The 18,826-nt window shown below is 40.5% G+C and overlaps 1 protein-coding gene across 2 annotated transcripts in view; it reads left to right on the top strand.

Moving 5' to 3' along the window:
• Nucleotides 1-1,627: 1,627 nt before the first annotated feature.
• USP32 (ubiquitin specific peptidase 32) overlaps nt 1,628-18,826 on the top strand; it is a 209,019-nt gene continuing 191,820 nt past the window's right edge. For both annotated transcript variants that reach the window (XM_081218969.1, XM_081218970.1), the window contains exon 1: nt 1,628-1,781. In XM_081218969.1, the coding sequence (XP_081075095.1) occupies nt 1,724-1,781 (58 nt within the window). In that variant the 5' untranslated portion in view covers nt 1,628-1,723. The remainder of the gene's footprint in view (nt 1,782-18,826) is intronic.

An 18,826-nucleotide genomic window follows, 5' to 3' on the forward strand; every position in this document is an offset into this window, starting at 1 on the left:
CTACCTCACAGTGAACTGGAAAGGGCAGCACTGTGACTAATGCCACGCCGCTGATCTAGTCTGCCAGGAAAGATGAGTAGAGAAAGAGTTATTACCTTCTCTCTCTAGCAGGACATATTATAATATGTTGGCTTTAGGAACTAAAAATCCTTTTGTTGCCCCTCAATTACCTAAGTAGCACCTTGAGTCTAATCTAATCCAAAGGCTTATTTTTCAAATAAATGGTTGTGTTTCCTTATCCAGAAGTTTGATGCTGTGGCTTTCAGGGTGAAGACTAACGAAAGCAAACTGAATTAAAAAAAGCAAGGAACTGAATGTATTCCATTGTACGCATATACTGTATTTATTTATTCATCTGTCGATGGGCGAACTGCTTCTACCTTTTGGTTACTGTGAATCATATTCTATCAACACAGATGTATAAATATCTGTCCCTGTCCCTGTTTTCAATTCTTTTGGGTATAATTTCACAAGTGGAATTGCTGGGTCATATGGTAAACCTGGGAAATTCTGATACTGTGCTGCAACACGGACAAAACTTGAGGACATTATGCTAAGTGAAATAAGCCAGTCACAAAAAGGGAAGTACTGTATAATTCTGCTCTTGAGATATTTAAAAATGGGTGGCATGGCCAATTCTTATACCGTACCACAATTAAAAAAATACTAATAATTTAAAAAAAGCGTAAGAAACGCTGTTATCAGTCTTGTAACTCCCACATTTCTGGCAGGGAGCAACTCTTGCAGATCAGCAAGCTAAGCCTTTGCATTAACAGCTTCCAAAGCCTGTGTACACGAAGCAGGCTCAGAGCAGGAGGTGCGCCCAGGGCCGGCTGGCTGAGCGTATGTGAAAGGAAATCTAGCTTCAACTGGGATGGGGGATGGGGTAACGCGAAAAGGAAGATCTTCTCAACTTTGTCACAACATTCGCTTTCCTTAAGGATCGCCCCACTAGGATAAAGAATTCTCTGGTGACATGAAATCCTTGAGAGTCTCCTTTCCTTTCACAGCTCCCTCCCAATCAAAAATGTCCTTAACGTTAGGAATGCACCGTCTGCCCGCTCCTTCCTCTCACGAACCGCACCGCTAGGACCCCGGCACCCTAAGATTCCATTTCTCCTTCAAGATGCGTCTGGGCCCAGGCCAGACCAACACTCAAGGGCTCCGACCCCGCCCAGCGAGCGCAAGAACGGGTGGGCGGGACGACTGCCTCGAGCGCCCCGGAAGTCACTGCCCCCCAGGCGGGCGGAGGCTCCTAGGCCTCGCGGCTTCGGATTGGCCAGAAGGTGGCGATGATACGTTACGCGCGAGGTCTGGCTCCGCCCCTACGCCCCTGCGCGCGGCCGGTGGGGGTGGGTGGTCCCTGGCGGCCATTACCCGGAACAGTCCCCGGCCTCGGGTCAGGTGACCCTCGGCGGAGCAGGCGGGAGGTGGGGGAGGGAAGAGGGCGTGAGGAGGGAAGGGAAGGGAGGGGAGGAGAGAGGAGAAGGGCGGAGTAAGAGGGAGGGGAAGGGGGCGGGGTGCGAGCGGGTCACGTGATTCGGCATGGAGGCGGTGGCGGCGGCCGGGAGGAGCCGCCGGGGCAGAAGCCGCACTTGTTAGTGTGGGGGGAGGAGGAGGCTGGGGGACGCCAACACCGTCTGCCCGGGACGCCGAGGAGAAGGCGGGAGGGGGGTGGGGGCGAGATCGGGCTCCGACCCCCAGCCGAGGGGATGAGGGGAGCATGGGCGCCAAGGAGTCACGGATCGGATTCCTCAGCTACGAGGAGGCGCTGAGGAGAGGTGAGGGGGGAGGGGTCTGGGCGAGCTGCCGGGGAGGCCGGCGACGGGCTGCCCTGAGGGTGGGTGACCGGGGAAGGGGAGGGGAGCTTGAGGGCGTGGGGCCTGAGGCGGAAGGGAAAGGAGGCCACGATGGGGATACCGTGGGGCAGAAGAGTCGGGTGGGAGCAGTGTTTGGGGATTGGGATCGTGTGGACGGGGGCGAAGCTTTCCCAGAGAGAGGGGTGTCAGGCGCTAGCAGGGCACTGCCCTTGCTCTGTGGTGGCGTTGTTATCCTGGATGTGTCCAGGGAAGTCCCTCCTCCCCCCTTTTCTTGGGTGGCACCAGCCCTTCCAGCCCCCCTCATCCTTTACTGCCATTTTCTCCTATCACTCCTTCATAAACCCTCCAGCAATATCCTAACCTCCTACCTAACAACCCCGGCTGGAAAGGGAGAGGGGAGGCGGCTGCAAAGCCCTCCTTTTGCGAAGTAGAAGCCCCTTCAAGCCCCTTCCAATTGTAGTGTCTCTGCCTTTTCCAAGGGCTTTTGGCAGTCTCTTGGGGGCTGTCACCATCCCCTGCCTGCCACCCCCTCACCCTTTGAGCAGCTGACTTTGATAAGAACGACCTGAAATTGAGTTGTGTTTGAGGTGAGATGAGACTGGACAGCTGGTGTTGCCAGAAGATCTTGTCTTCGGTTTCATCGCCTCAGACATTGGTCAGAGCCCTTCATTGCACTTGATCCCCAGTTCTCATCCCCTCCTTCCCCATAAAATGGCATTCGGAAATCCAGCATTCTGATATTGTGTTATAGCTCCCTTTAGAGACCGGCCTTGCTGTCAGTCCTAGCCTGCTGCTTATTGGCTCTGATGCACTGTATGTTGTCAGCCACCTCCAACCCCCTATCACTTACTCTGATACCGCTGTCCATGATCACTAAGGCACACGCTAACTCGAAGTGTCTATTGCACGGTTTATGGCCGTAATGTGACTTAATTTTTCATGACTGGGATTTCAATGTGTGTGTGTGTGTGTGTGTGTGTGTGTGTGTGCGCGCGCGCGCGCGCGTGCGCGCTTGCTTGTATTTATTTCTTTTCGACAGTTAATGGATTTTCTTGGTAAGAAGTGAAAAACATTAAGCAGCTTAGGTGCTAGGCATTATTGGTAACAGGTTTCTAAGTCAAGAAACCAGCCGTGCTCCAGGTGATGGTTTTAGTAGCTAAAGATATAAAATAAAAAATCTAGATTACAAGACAGGCATTCAAAATGAGAATTTAATAGTGAACTCTTGTTCATGTGTAGGAAGGAAAAGGGTAAGTTCAGTGGGCCATCACCTGGAAATAGATACAGAATTTTGATATATTCCTGTGGACTGACCAGAATAACAAAAGTATGCTTTTTAGGTCTTTTTTTTTTTTTCCCCCTGTGGAACAGTATACTGATTGTTCTTAGGGACAATCTCACTTGAACTTTTTTCCTTTCTTCAATATGAGAAATATTCCAAATTCTTGATGTGTTTCCAGCTCTAGAAGGCTAGTCATTTCTGGGATGCTGTTGAACCTGACAGGTCTGGCCTCAATTAGGCAGTGGTTTACATGGCATGAAAGAGGACATCAGTCAAACTGAATTCACCTTCAAGGTTTAGCAGCGTTTAGTTTCTTAAGTTTGAGGGTGTTTTAGCTGACATTAAGGAATTCTGAAATTAAACTTTTATCCAACTCTAGCCTGCCTACTTTCATATAAAACTAAGATTCTACCTTTGTAAATATAAAGGAAATTAATAGTTGGTGTATTTTAAAGTGATTTGACCGAAGGTATTTGTTCAATTGGTTAGGAAGTGTCTGCTTGTTGAATTTTAAAGCATATATTTGAAGGGGTAGCAAAATATTTGTTAAAACCTTATTTAACTGTTGTTTGAATGAATTTATGTTTTATCATTTTTGCTGCAGAGGAAAACTAAGGCAAGAAAGAGAAGCAAGTTGATAACATAGCATTTCTAAATGTAAACCAGCAGCTCTTTCTTTTATGAAGTGGGTAGTTCTTTTGAATATGATACTGTTTACACTAGTAAATGTCAGATTTTGATATAGAATTTTTTTTAGTAAGGTTATAGAAGGAATTTTAAAGCTTTTGATAGAGCTAGAAAATAGTTTGAGAACTTTTTTGGGGCATGTGAATAATGTAAATAGGTACTGAAACTTCCATCCTTAGTCTTAGCTGCTTGCTTATATTGTATAAGGTGAATGGGAAGGGGGAAGGGATTGGACAAATACACATGGTGTGTTATATGAATCATTGTGCAAGTAAAAAGCAAGCTTGATAAACTACTGAAATACCTACTTGCTTGGCTTTACTTAAAAGTACTGAGCACTAAATAATGCCTAACCACAATTAGATAGTATTAAAAAAATATCAAGTACATATTGCCACCTACAAATACGGAGTTACAAGCAGTTTATCTTGCAAAATGGGGCCTTGGAAATGGAGTGTTATGTGACATAACTCCTACTGAAAGGGCAGGCTAGTGACTTCTCATTTACATTTCAGAAGCTCTAGAAATTAGAAAGATTGGTTTTGCATACTAATTTAGCTACACTGTATATCAGTTTAATAAAAATTAATAATTTCCTTAAAATATACCTTAACTTTTTTTTTTTCTTTAAGGGAGATGTATTAGTGGTAGTTTTTACTTTTGGCTTGTATCTATCTTTCTTAAATAGAACACAAGCTTTCCTTTGAAGGCTTGACTCTGGTTCAGTTGCATGTATTTTCTGAAGTACAGTATTACTGTACTTTATGGATAGTGAGAATTTTAGCATCTAAATTCTTCATCTCTTTACTTCATTTCCTTATTGCATCTTAAGTTTGTGGCTGTGTATTTCTAAAAATGTATTCTAAGTGCTTGGAACATAGCAATAAAAAAACGTTGAATGAAAGGAATTGCAGTTTAGAGCATTTCAGAACTCTCAAGAAGCCTTAAAAAATCTCCAGTTCTTTAATTCTTTCTTCCTCCTCCTCTCTTCCTTCCTTGCACCATTCTGGAAACAGAATTATAAGGCTTTTTTTTTTTAAATTAAGAATTGACTGAATTAAAATTGTCCTTAGCTTTTAAATTGTAGTAATAAAATACAGTAGGTAAATTTCTTCTAATCCCTTTAAGTAGAATTTGGCACTTGTATTAGACTAAGCAGCTGGCTGATGTCAAAAAGTTATGTTGTGGATTCACGTTTTCAAGTGTCTCTTTGCTCATACATTCAGCAAATTTTTACTGAGCGCTGTCTCTGACTTAGACACTGAAGAAACAGAGATGACTAAGACCCCTCTCCTATAGCCTGGGTGGATGATCTCCACCGAAGTGTACAGTATATATTGTAAGGTGTGTGTAGGACTGTCCATGGCAAGTGGGAATAAAATATCAGAACTTCTATGTTAAGATTCTTTTTTTGTGTTTTTTTGATTAATGGGCATAATATTTTCAAAAAGTAGTATGTATGTATTTAATCTATAAATGATTAACATGCAGTATATTAAGTGCTCCAGTGCTATAGAAGGGAGTGCTGTAGGAATGTGGAGTGTGTGTGGGAGTATTTGGTGATCTGGAAGTGCCATATCACCGTACTCATTTCATAGTATGTGCTCAATTAATTGTTTATTAAAGAATTTAATTTCCTAGTCACTTAAAGGTTGTTGTGTTTGCTAGTGGAATAATTAGGCATGTAATAGTTGAGGATTTCAGAACTTTTCATTTTGCTTATCCACCAACCCTAATATGCTCTAAAACATTGACTCCCCAACCAAAATTTTATTCTCCATGTTTTGTAGTATTAATATTAAAATTTCATTAGTATTATACTACCTATGATGTGATGTTAGCTGGCTTAGTATAAAATATCATTGTATAAATGGAAATTGAATTTCACATTTGGTACCTTCTGGGATGCACTATTCTCTTTTATTAAAGCACTAATTTGCCTTCATCTAAATTTGCTAAATTTACAAGTGAACGCTCTAGCATTAGTGTGGAATGGTAGGTTTGGGTCAAGCCTTTTGCAAGTATGCCTCGCCAGCTGTTATTATATGTAAAGGGGAAAAATGGTGCAATTTTAAATTAGCCTGCTTATATGTAGTCACCTAAGTAGTTACAAAGGTTCTGTTCTTCATAATCTCCAGTTTGACACTCCATATGAAGTGTCAGTGACAAAGAGGAGATAAATACACCAATGAACCCTGGATATGGGGGGAATGAGCAGAATGAGGTGACATCACTTGATGGTTAATGGCCTCCCCATTTACCAAACTGGACAGCTGTTGTTTGTTGTTCACTGTTTGTCTTCGTGCTTGGTTAGTGAGACTTCACAGTGACAGCATTCAGGGTTGCCTTCCGGAAAGATGTGTAAGTCACTTAGACTTGGGAGTGTGGTGACCAACCAACAGCCAGGTGTTTTCTCAGGAGACAGGGAAGAATTTTGGCACTTGATTTTATGATAGGTCCCAGGAAAAGTTAGGGAAGTGATTATTATTGTTGCTGTGGCTATAGAAAATCTGTTTTTGGAGCACTAGAGATTAATGCTGAGAGTTTAGAAGCTCCAATGTTAAACAGCTGCAGAGGTAAAGAGGTTTTTACTTATAAATTAAAAGTTGGTGGTTTGATAGTAGTACTGAGAAGGCTAAGATGGGACTGACAGTTTTTTTTTTAATATCTTTAAACTTTAAAAAAATTATTTAAACAATTTTATTTTATATTGGAGTATAGTTGATTTACAGTGTGTTAGTTTCAGGTGTACAGCAAAGTGATTCAGTTATACATATACATATATCTGTTCTTTTTCAGATTCTTTTCCCATTAAGGTTATTACAGAATATTGAGTAGAGTTCCCTGTGCTATACAGTAGGTCCTTGTTGATGACAGTTCTTTCCATACTGTTTCTAGAAAGCATGGCTTCTCTTTTCAGGGCTTGTTTATGCTTCTGCTTTTACCTTTTGGGCTTCATGATATTTGTGTTTAAATTGAGCCACCCACTCAGCCTCTTTCCTTTCTTCTAATAATAAAGAGCTCTTGGAGGTCAGAGGTGGATAGTTAATTACTGACCCAAAAGCCTGATAAAACTAGCTTTATGGTATTTACTGTTATAGTCAGAGACCTGTCTGTTAGAAGACCCATCTATTCAAAGATGAAGGCTTTCCCTTGTCACCCCTTTTCATTAGGGATTTAATATTAACATAAGGCTCTTTTTACTTTAGAGGAATCTCAGGTTTATCACTATCTTGGAACAAGGTTCAGGAAAATTGATGGTTGTTGGAGTCCTTGATACTGGACTGCATTAAGAGCAAATCTATGCTAAAATGAGGTTTTACAGAGGAAGTTCTCCTCTTTCATTTCTGTAAAGTTAGAATGTCTTAGCATCTTACCCCTTGCAGAAAAAACTTTCAAGGCTTGCTGTGGTGTCTTGCCTTTTCCTAATGACTTGTAAAAGAGTCTAGAGAGATTGCATTGTGAAAAGGCCCTTCTATCAAGCTAGGCCTCTCCTCGTCTTTCCCGTGGCAGTAAATGGCACCACTCTTCCAACACGGTGGGTAAAGCCGAAAATCTATAGACATCCTTACTTCCTCTCTTTCACAGTCTGACCTAACCTCTTATCCCCAGTTTGAGTCTGTTGCCTAGTCATGTAGTTTGGTATCCAGTCCAGTCTGTTGACTTCTCATCTTCACTGCCACTACTCTAGTCCCAGCTGCCATCCTCTCTTGCTAAGATACCATGCAGTGGTTTCCCAGTTTCACACAGTGGCCAGTGTAATCTTAAAATTCAAATCAGATCCTGTCATTCCTTTCTTCTCAGGCTGTTTTCCTCTCAGTCGGGAAAGGCTGTTTATACATTTTCACATGTCTGGCTCATTCTTCATACCTGAAGTCCTAACTCTGGTTGCCTCAGCTTGGCCTTTTCTTATCATCTTATATGAAGTTGTCTTTTGTCAGTATTGCACTATTCTGTATAGTTCATAATTTGCGATTATCATGTTTATTGTCAGTCATGATGCTGAATCCCCAGTGCCAAGATAGGTTCAGTGCCTGGTGTATCTTGTGCTCAGCAAATATTGCATGACTGGGTGAATATACAAATGATGGAGAGAAGATTTGGAGAACTGCATAATGTTTGTGAGGTTGGGGGGTAAAGAGTGGAGTATTGACAGGGATTGAGTATACTGAGCAATCCATCTCAGGATTTCTTTTCCTTTCATCAGCTTTGAAAATCTTTGAAAAAAATTGCTAAAGGTTTTGAATCATAGTTAAAAACATGGGAGCCTTAAAAGTAATATGTAATTTTGTCTGTTTAGTTCAGATATTTAAGTTCATACCTAATAATGTAAAGTCCTGAGTAGTCATTGAGAGACTAGTATGGTGGTAAGTATTATGTTTATGAACACTTAAGAATGTCTTATAGTAATACTTAATATTTAATAATTTGGCTCATAAAGTGATTTTTTTGAAGCAATTTATTTTATTTTATTTTTTTAATTTAAAAATTTATTTATTTTATTTATTTTTGGCTGCATTGGGTCTTCGTTGCTGCACGTGGGATTTCTCTAGTTGCGGCGAGTGAGGGCTACTCTTCGTTGCTGTGTGTGGGCTTCTCATTGTTGTGGCTTCTCTTGTTGAGGAGCACAGGCTCTAGACATGCGGGCTTCAGTAGTTATGGCACGCGGGCTCAGTAGTTGTGGCTCATGGGCTCTAGGTTGCAGGCTCAGCAGTTGTGGTGCAGGGGCTTAGTTGTTCCACGGCATGTGGGATCTTCCCGGCCCAGGGCTTGAACCTGTGTCTCCTGCATTGGCAGGCGGATTCTTAGCCACTGCGCCACCAGGAAAGTCCCTAAATTTATTAATTTGGTCTTTATGTCTTGAAATTATATGCTTTTATTGCTACTTTTTTTTTTCCATTTAAGGAGTATTTATTGTGTTCCCACTATTAAAGATGAGGACTTGGCTCTTTTTCTATACTGCTACCAGTCCTCAAAGGACACACGTGCTCCTATCCTCCCATTTCTTTATCTTAGTATATGCATGTTTTAATTTTGGTTAGGGATCATTGTTCGCTGTTTACATAATTAGGCCTTTGTAAATGCTGTTCACAACTAAGCTATTTAATATACTAGGATTACTTTTCCTTTCCTGTACGCTTGATTTCCTCTTAAATATTTCCTTTAATAATTGCTTTTTATATTATTTGCTTAGGTTTCTATTTACTATAATTCAACCGCCAAAGTTATCAACAAATGTTAAATCTACTCCATATGTTTTTTATTTATTTATTTATTTTTGGCTGTGTTGGGTCTTCGTTGCTGCATGTGGGCTTTCTCTAGTTGCCGTGTGCAGCCTTCTCACTGCAGTGGCTTCTCTTGTTGTGGAGCACAGGCTCTAGGAGCGTGGGCTTCAGTAGTTGTGGCGCATGGGCTTAGTTGCTCTGCGGCATGTGGGATCTTCCCAGACCAGGGATCGAAACTGTGTCGCCTGCATTGGCAGGTGGATTCTCAACCACTGTGCCACCAGGGAAGTCCCTACTCCATATGTTAATATGCATCAGGTGTTCACTCAGTTCACCATATTAGAAAAAACTTTTCCTGGAACTTTCTGGCCTGCTCCAATCTGTACCTTTTGCCTTTGTGCTTAAAGCATAGCTGCCATCCTGGGATCTTCCTCACCATTATTCTGGGGACTTCCTTCGCTGTCCTGTGTTGGATCCTGTTGTCTGTATTCTTCGTTTCCTCTTTCTTGATTTACCCTTCCATTTTGGTGGGACACCACCGCGCAGCTTGCCGGTTATTGGTTCCCTGACCAGGGATTGAACCCACCCGCCAGGCAGTGGACGGGGCTCGAACCTGTGCCCCCTGCAGTGGAAGCACAGAGTCTTAACCACTGGACCACCAGGGAAGTCCCGAGTCTGGTGCTTTTTTAAAAATAATTCTTATATCTCTACTTTTTAATTTCCGAGAGGCCTTCCATGTTTTTACCAACTAGTTATTTTGAAGTTCCTTTTTAATAATCCTTATACTTAATCTTCAGTCATGTGGATCTTAATTTAAGGCTCAGGGCAGATTCACTGCAGTGTTCACTTAGAGACTGGGGTAGGAGGAAGACTTTGCCACAGAATACAGTTTTCATGATCATATACCACTAGGGTATAAAACTCCATGAGGGTGGGGACGTGTCTTACTCACTGCTGTATCCTTAGCACTTGCACAGTGCCTGTCACACATTAGCTAATCAATACATATTTGTTGAATGAGTGAAATTTATATCAAAGCAATCTTTTCTAAAAACCACATTGAATTTTTAGAGGAAAATTGGTTCGGATATGTGTGTGTGCCCAGAGGCTTAAAACTCATGTTTTCTTATCTATAGTATATATGTATTTAGATGCATCTTTTGCTTTTAAAAAATGGTTAGTTGTATCAGGCATGTTATTATGTCATTTTTGGCTCTGCTTTAAAGTTGGTTTTGGAATCTGTTGGTGAGTAGCTGTGGTAGGAAGCTGTGGTGGGTTTGGAACAGTTGTTTGATTAATAAATTCGGTTTAGAGATTCTTTAGTTTATGTAAGCATCTATAAATGAAATCTTTCACTGTATAGAGTTTTATAGATCAGAAGTTATTCATTTTGTCAGAGATGCTGACTTGAGAATACCTCTTTACAGCTGATTATGGAGGGACAAATTGCTTATTCTTTGTAGGCTTAGAGGTGTAGTAAGGAGCAATTACCTAATGGTGGAAACATTTTATATTGTCACATTGCTGGTACCATAGAGATTCAAATTGAAGTTGACAGATGATTGCCAAGCAAATATATTTATTTTAAAAAATTTTTATTTATGGCTGTGTTGGGTCTTCGTCGCTGCGCGTGGGCCCTCTCTAGTTGTGCTGAGTGGGGGCTAGTGCGCGGGCTTCTCATTGCGCTGGCCTCTCCCGTTGCGGAGCACGGGCTCTAGGTGCATGGACCTCAGTAGTTGTGGCTCGTGGGCTCCAGAGCGCAGGCTCAATAGTTGTGGTGCATGGGCTTAGTTGCTCCGTGGCACGTGGGATCTTCCAGGACCAGTGCTCGAACCCGCGTCCCCTGCCTTGGCAGGCAGGTTTCTAACTACTGCACCACCAGGGAAGTTCCAAGCAAATATATTTAAATAATAAAGGAAAATAGGACATCAACTGAATGAACACTTGGCAATGAATAACATCTCATAGAAAAATGTTCCATTTTGAGTGGAGCATGTTTCTTATATTATTTCAGTAGACTCCAAAACTAAATGCAACTTCGGGCCCAAGCCAGAAACCTAGTCATCAGTTGAGACTCTTTCTTTCCTCTGTTCACATTTAATCAGTCACAGTGTCCTTTTGGTGCTACCTTCTTATTATCTTCTGTTTCTTCTCCACCTTTAAAGTCATTGCCTTAGAAAAGGGCTTCATCTGTCCCCTGGACTATTAGTCTCATACCCCTCCAATCCATTATACATCTGGAATAGTCTTTCTGAAATGTACATCTGGTCATTTTACTCAAGTGCCTTTCAGTGGAAGGTACACATGGTTTGATGTCAGTCTTTTTAGCATGGCAAGCCCTGGTAGTTTCTGTGATTTGGCCTTGTCTGAATACTCTGTGCCTTTGAAAATGCTGCTTCCTAGATCTGGGAATGCCCCCCTTCATTACTTACATACAACAAAATCTCACTGTACAGCTTGATGAAATTTTAGGTATGTACCCAAGTAACCACCATGCAAAACCAAGATAAAGAACATTCCCACCGCCCCAGTAGGTTCCCTCCTAACCTCTCCCAGTTGATACTGCCCTTCAGAGGTAACCACTGTTTTGACTTCTATCACTGTAGATTAGTTTTGCTTATTTTTGTGTCTCGTATGAATAGAATCACGCAATATTTACCTTTTTTGTGCACAGTGAACTCATTAAAAAAAATTGAGTGTGAACTCATTTTTAAGACCAAATTTTAAGCCTTTTCTCTATGAAGTAAATTCTTGAGAAGATTACTAGTATCTTGAATTAGCGTCAATGTATTATTTTCATTTCTAGAAGCTGACGTAGAGGCTGGCATGAAGCACATGCTCATCAATGAATTTACATACATCTTTCTCCCTGAACCATCTGCCTTACTAGATCCTCATCCATCAAAACTAAACCCAGGCATCAAGTCCTTTTAGAAGCCTTCCCTGATATTGCTCCGACTTTCTCTCCTGCTGTAATATGCTTTTATTGTAGTAGTTATCCCACTGCATTATAGCTGCTGGTTTAATTGGCTGTCTCCTCTACTTTATGTTGAGTTCTGAAATCCTTCAGAATGAGAACTCTGGGGTCTAGAAGGTACCTGGTAGGGCTTATTAAAATGTTGACTGAATGAATGGGACAACTTAGTGCCTTTTGAATAAAGGAGAAAGCTCACAGAATAAAGCTAGTAGTAATAATCTGGTAAATTGTATTTTTACAGGATAAATTATGGTTGTTTCATGACATTTATGCAAATATTTAAATGTTCCAGGAATATAAACATTTAAAATTGGGTTAAAAACTGGCTCTATAATAAAATTACATGAATCCACAAAGCACTCCGTAGAAGATACGAAGGAAAACAGAAACATGACCTTATATTCAAGGACTAGTAGATTCCTTTTTAAAATATTTATTTATTTATTTATTTAATTTATTTATTCGTTTGCGCCAGGTGTTAGTTGTGGCAGGCGGCTCATTAGTTGAGGCTTGCGGGCTCCTTGGTTGCGGTTTGCTGGTTCCTTACTGGGGGCTTGTGGGCTCCTTAGTTGTGGCTTGCCAACTCCTTAGTTGTGGCATGCAAACTTTTTTTTTTTTAATTTTTAGTTTTCTAAAAAATCTTTATTGGAGTATAATTGCTTTACAATGGTGTGTTAGTTTCTGCTTCATAACAAAGTGAATCAGCTATACATATACATATACCCCCATATCTCCTCCCTCTGCGTCTCCCTCCCACCCTCCCTATCCCACCCCTCTAGGTGGTCACAAAGCACCGAGCTGATCTCCCTGTGCTATGCGGCTGCTTCCCACTAGCTATCTGTTTTACATTTGGTAGTGTATATATGTCCATGCCACTCTCTTTCTTTGTCACAGCTTACCCTTCCCCCTCCCCGTGTCCTCAAGTCCATTTTCTACATCTGTGTCTTTATTCCTGTCCTGACCCTAGGTTCATCAGAACCTTTTTTTTTTCTTTTTAGGTTCCATATATATGTGTTAGCATACGGTATTTGTTTTTCTCTTTCTGACTTACTTCACTCTGTATGACAGACTCTGGGCCCATCCACCTCACTACAAATAACTCAATTTCGTTTCTTTTTATGGCTGAGTAATATTCCATTGTATATATGTGCCACATCTTCTTTATCCATTCATCTGTCGATGGACACTTAGGTTGCTTCCATGTCCTGGCTGTTGTAAATAGAGCTGCAATGAACATTGTGGTCCATGTCTCTTTCTGAATTATGGTTTTCTCAGGGTATATGCCCAGTAGTGGGATTGCTGGGTCGTATAGTAGTTCTATTTTTAGTTTTTTAAGGAACCTCCATACTGTTCTCCATAGTGGCTGTATCAATTTACATTCCCACATACAGTGCAAGAGGGTTCCTTTTTCTCCACACCCTCTCCAGCATTTATTGTTTGTAGATTTTTTGATGATGGCCATTCTGACTGGTGTGAGATGATATCTCATTGTAGTTTTGATTTGCATTTCTCCAATGATTAATGATGTTGAGCATTCTTTCATGTGTTTGTTGGCAATCTGTATATCTTCTTTGGAGAAATGTCTCTTTAGGTCTTCTGCCCATTTTTGGATTGGGTTGTTTGTTTTTTTTGATATTGAGCTGCATGAGTAGCTTGTATGTTTTGGAGATTAATCCTTTGTCAGTTGCTTCATTTTCAAATATTTTCTCCCATTCTGAGGGTTGTCTTTCATCTTGTTTATGGTTTCCTTGCTTATTTTTGTTTTTATTTCCATTTCTCTAAGAGGTGGGTCAAAAAGGATCTTGCTGTGATTTATGTCATAGAGTGTTCTGCCTATGTTTTCCTCTAAGAGCTTTATAGTGTCTGGCCTAACATTTAGGTCTTTAATCCATTTTGAGTTTATTTTTGTGTATGGTGTTAAGGAGTGTTCTAATTTCATTCTTTTACATGTAGCTGTCCAGTTTTCCCAGCACTACTTATTGAAGAGGATGTCTTTTCTCCATTGTATATTCTTGCCTCTTTTATCAAAAATAAGGTGACCATATGTGCGTGGGTTTATCTCTGGGCATTCTATCCTGTTCCATTGATCTATATTTCTGATTTTGTTCCAGTACCATACTGTCTTGATTACTGTAGCTTTGTAGTATAGTCAGAAGTCCGGGAGCCTGCTTCCTCCAGCTCTGCTTTTCTTTCTCAAGATTGCTTTGGCTATTCGGGGTCTTTTGTGTTTCCATACAAATTGTGAAATTTTTTGTTGTGGTTCTGTAATAAATGCCAGTGGTAGTTTGATAGGGATTGCATTGAATCTGTAGATTGCTTTGGGTGGTATAGTCATTTTCACAATGTTGATTCTTCGAATCCAAGAACATGGTATATCTCTCCATCTGTTTGTATTATCTTTAATTTTTTTCATCAGTGTCTTATAGTTTTCTGCATACAGGTCTTTTGTCTCCTTAGGTAGGTTTATTCCTAGGTATTTTCTTCTTTTTGTTGCATGGTAAATGGGAGTGTTTCCTTAATTTCTCTTTCAGATTTTTCATCATTAGTGTATAGCAATGCAAGAGATTTCTGTGCATTAATTTTGTATCCTGCTACTTTACCAAATTCATTAATTAGCTGTAGTAGTTTCCTGGTAGCATCTTTAGGATTCTCTATGTATAGTATCATGTCATCTGCAAAGAGTGACAGCTTTACTTCTTTTTTTTTTTTTTTTATGGTACGCAGGCCTCTCACTGTTGTGGCCTCTCCCGTTGCGGAGCACAGGCTCCGGACACGCAGGCTCAGCGGCCATGGCTCACGGGCCCAGCCACTCCGCGGTATGTGGGATCTTCCCGGACAGGGGCACGAATCCGCGTCCCCTGCATCGGCAGGCGGACTCCCAACCACTGTGCCACCAGGGAAGCCCTTTACTTCTTCTTTTCCAATCTGGATTCCTTTTATTTCTTTTTCTTCTCTGATTGCTGTGGCTAAAGCTTCCATCTATGTTGAATAATAGGGTGAGAGTGGACAACCTTGTCTTGTTCCTGATCTTAGTGGAAATGATTTCAGTTTTTCACCATTGAGGATGATGTTGACTGTGGGTTTTTCATATATGACCTGTATTATATTGAGGTAAGTTCCCTCTATGCCTACTTTCTGGAGGGTGTTTATCATAAATGGGTGTTGAATTTTGTCAAAAGCTTTTTCTGCATCTATTGAGGTGATCATATGGTTTTTCTCCTTCAGTTTTTAATATGGTTTATCACATTGATTGATTTGCGTATATTGAAGAATCCTTTCATTCCCCACTTGATCATGGTGTATGATCCTTTTAATGTGCTTTTGGGTTCTGTGTGCTAGTATTTTGTTGAGGATTTTTGCATCTATGTTCATCAGTGATATTGGCCTGTAGTTTTCTTTCTTTGTGGCATCTTTGTCTGGTTTTGGTATCAGAGTGATGGTGGCCTTGTAGAATGAGTTTGGGAGTGTTCCTCCTTCTGCTGTATTTTGGAAGAGTTTGAGAAGGATAGGTGTTAGCTCTTCTCTACATATTTGATAGAAATTGCCTGTGAAGCCATCTGGTCCTGGACTTTTGTTTGTTGAAAGATCTTTTTTTTTTTTTTTTTTTGCGGTACACGGGCCTCTCACTGTTGTGGCCTCTCCCGTTGCGGAGCACAGGCTCCGGACGCGCAGGCTCAGCAGCCATGGCTCACGGGCCCAGCTGCTTCGCAGCACGTGGGATCTTCCTGGACCAGGGCATGAACCCGTGTCCCCTGCATCAGCAGGCGGACTCTCAACCACTTCGCCACCTGGGAAGCCCGAAAGATCTTTAATCACAGTTTCAATTTCAGTGCTTGTGATTGATCTGTTCATATTTTCTATTTCTTCCTGATTCAGTCTTGGCAGGTTGTGCATTTCTAAGAATTTGTCCATTTCTTCCAGGTTGTCCATTTTATTGGCATAGAGTTGCTTGAGAGTAGTAATCTCTCATGGTCCTTTGTATTTCTGCATTGTCAGTTGTTACTTCTCCTTTTTCATTTCTAATTCTATTGATTTGAGCCTTCTCCCTTTTTTTCTTGATGAGTCTGGCTAATGGTTTATCAATTTTTGTTTATCTTTTCAAAGAACCAGCTTTTAGTTTTTTTGATCTTTGCTACTGTTTCCTCATTTCTTTCTCATTTATTTCTGATCTGATCTTTATGATTTCTTTCCTTCTGCTAACTTTGGGGGTTTTTTGTTCTCTTTATCTAATTGCTTTAGGTGTAAGGTTAGGTTTTTTATTTGCGATGTTTCTTGTTTCTTAAGGTAGGATTGTATTGCTATAAACTTCCCTCTTAGAACTGCTTTTGCTGCATCCCATAGGTTTTGGGTCATCATGTCTCCATTGTCATTTTTTCTAGGTATATTTTGATTTCCTCTTTGATTTCTTCAGTGATTTTTTGGTTAGTTAGTAGTGTATTGTTTAGCCTCCATGTCTTGGTATTTTTTACAGATTTTTTCCGGTAATTGATATCTAGTCTCATAGCATTGTGGTCGCAAAACATATTTGATACGATTTCAATTTTCTTAAATTTACCAAGGCTTGATTTGTGATGCAAGATATGATCTGTTCTGGAGAATGTTCCATGAGCACTTGAGAAGAAAGTGTGTTCTGTTTTTTTTGGATGGAATGTCCTATAAATATCAATTAAGTCCATCTTGTTTAATGTATCATTTAAAGCTTGTGTTTCCTTATTTTTCATTTTGGATGATCTGTCCATTGGTGGAAGTGGGGTGTTAAAGTCCCCTACTGTGATTGTGTTACTGTCGATTTCCCCTTTTATGGCTGTTACCACTTGCCTTATGTATTGAGGTGCTCCTATGTTGGGTGCATAAATATTTACAATTGTTATATCTTCTTCTTGGATTGATCCCTTGATCATTATGTAGCATCCTTCTTTATCTCTTTTAATAGCCTTTATTTTAAAGTCTGTTTTGTCTGATATGAGAAGTGCTGCTCCAGATTTCTTTTGATTTCCATTTGCGTGGAATATCTCTTTCCATCCCCTCACTTTCAGTCTGTATGTGTCCCTAGGTTGAAGTGGGTCTCTTGTTGACAGCATATATATGGGTCTTGTTTTTGTATCCATTCAGCCAGTCTATATCTTTTGGTTGGAGCATGTAATCCATTTATATTTAAGGTAACTGTCGATATGTATGTTTCTATTACTATTTTTAAAATTGTTTTGGGCTGTTATTGCAGATCTTTTCCTTCTCTTGTGTTTCCTGCCTAGAGAAATTCCTTTAGCATTTGTTGTAAAGCTGCTTTGGTGGTGCTGAATTCTCTTAGCTTTTGCTTGTCTGTAAAGGTTTTAATTTCTCCAATGAATTTGAATGAGATCCTTGCTGGGTAGAGTAATCTTGGTTGTAGGTTTTTCCCTTTCATCACTTTAAATATGTCTTGCCACTCCCTTCTGGCTTGCAGAGTTTCTGCTGAAAGATCAGCTGTTAACCTTATGAGGATATCTTTGTATGTTATTTGTTGTTTTTCCCTTGCTGCTTTTAATATTTTTTCTTTGTATTTAATATTTGATAGTTTGATTAATATTTGTCTTGTTGTATTTCTCCTTGGATTTATCCTGTATGGGACTCTCTGTGCTTCCTGGACTTGATTGACTATTTCCTTTCCCATATTAGGGAAGTTTTCAACTATAATCTCTTCAAATATTTTCTCAGTCCCTTTCTTTTTCTCTTCTTCTTCTGGGACCCCTATAATTTGAATGTTGGTGCATTTAATGTTGTCCCAGAGGTCTCTGAGACTGTCCTCAATTCTTTTCATTCTTTTTTCTTTATTCTGTTCTGCTGTAGTTATATCCAGTATTTTATCTTCCAGGTCACTTATCCGTTCTTCTGCCTCAGTTATTCTGCTACTGATCCCTTCTAGAGAATTTTAATTTCATTTATTGTGTTGTTAATTATTGTTTGTTTTCTCTTTAGTTCTTCTAGGTCGTTGTTAAACATTTCTTGTGTTTTCTCCTTTCTATTTCCAAGATTTTGGATCATCTTTACTATCATTATTCTGAATTCTTTTTCAGGTAGACTGCCTATTTCCTCTTCATTTGTTTGGTCTGGTGGGTTTTTATCTTGCTCCTTCATCTGCTGTGTGTTTCTCTGTCTTCTCATTTTACTTCACTCACTGTGTTTGGGGTCTCTTTTCACAGGCTGCAGGTTCGTAGTTCTCGTTGTTTTTGGTGTCTGACCCCAGTGGCTAAGTTTGGTTCAGTAGGTTGTGTAGGCTTCCTGGTGGAGAGGACCTGTGCCTGTGTTCTGGTGGGTGAGGCTGGATCTTGTCTTTCTGGTGTGCAGGACTGTGTCCAGTAGTGTGTTTTGGGTGTCTGTGAGCTTATTATGATTTTAGGCAGCCTCTCTGCTAATGGGTCGGGTTGTGTTCCTGTCTTGCTAGTTGTTTGGCATAGGGTGTCCAGCACTGTAGCTTGCTGGTTGTTGAGTGGAGCTGGATCTTAGCATTGAGATGGAGATCTCTAGGAGAGCTTTCGCCATTTCATATTACGTGGAGCCAGGAGGTCTCTGGTGGACCAATGTCCTGAACTTGGCTCTCCCACCTCAGAGGCACAGGCCTGACACCTGGCCGGAGCAAGAAGACCCTGTCAGCCACATGGCTCAGAAGAAAAGGGAGAAAAAAAGAAAGAAAGAAAAAATAAATAAAATAAAATAAAGTTATTAAAATAAAAAATAATTATTAAAAATAAAAAAATTTAAAAGTAAGAAAAAAAAGAAAAAAGAAAGGAAGAAGAGAGCAACCAAACCAAAAAACAAATCCACCAAGCGCTAAAACTATACTAAAAAAAAAAACACG

Source organism: Mesoplodon bidens (assembly GCF_964165515.1).
Source record: "Mesoplodon bidens genome assembly, chromosome: 19".
Classification (NCBI taxonomy): domain Eukaryota; kingdom Metazoa; phylum Chordata; class Mammalia; order Artiodactyla; family Ziphiidae; genus Mesoplodon; species Mesoplodon bidens.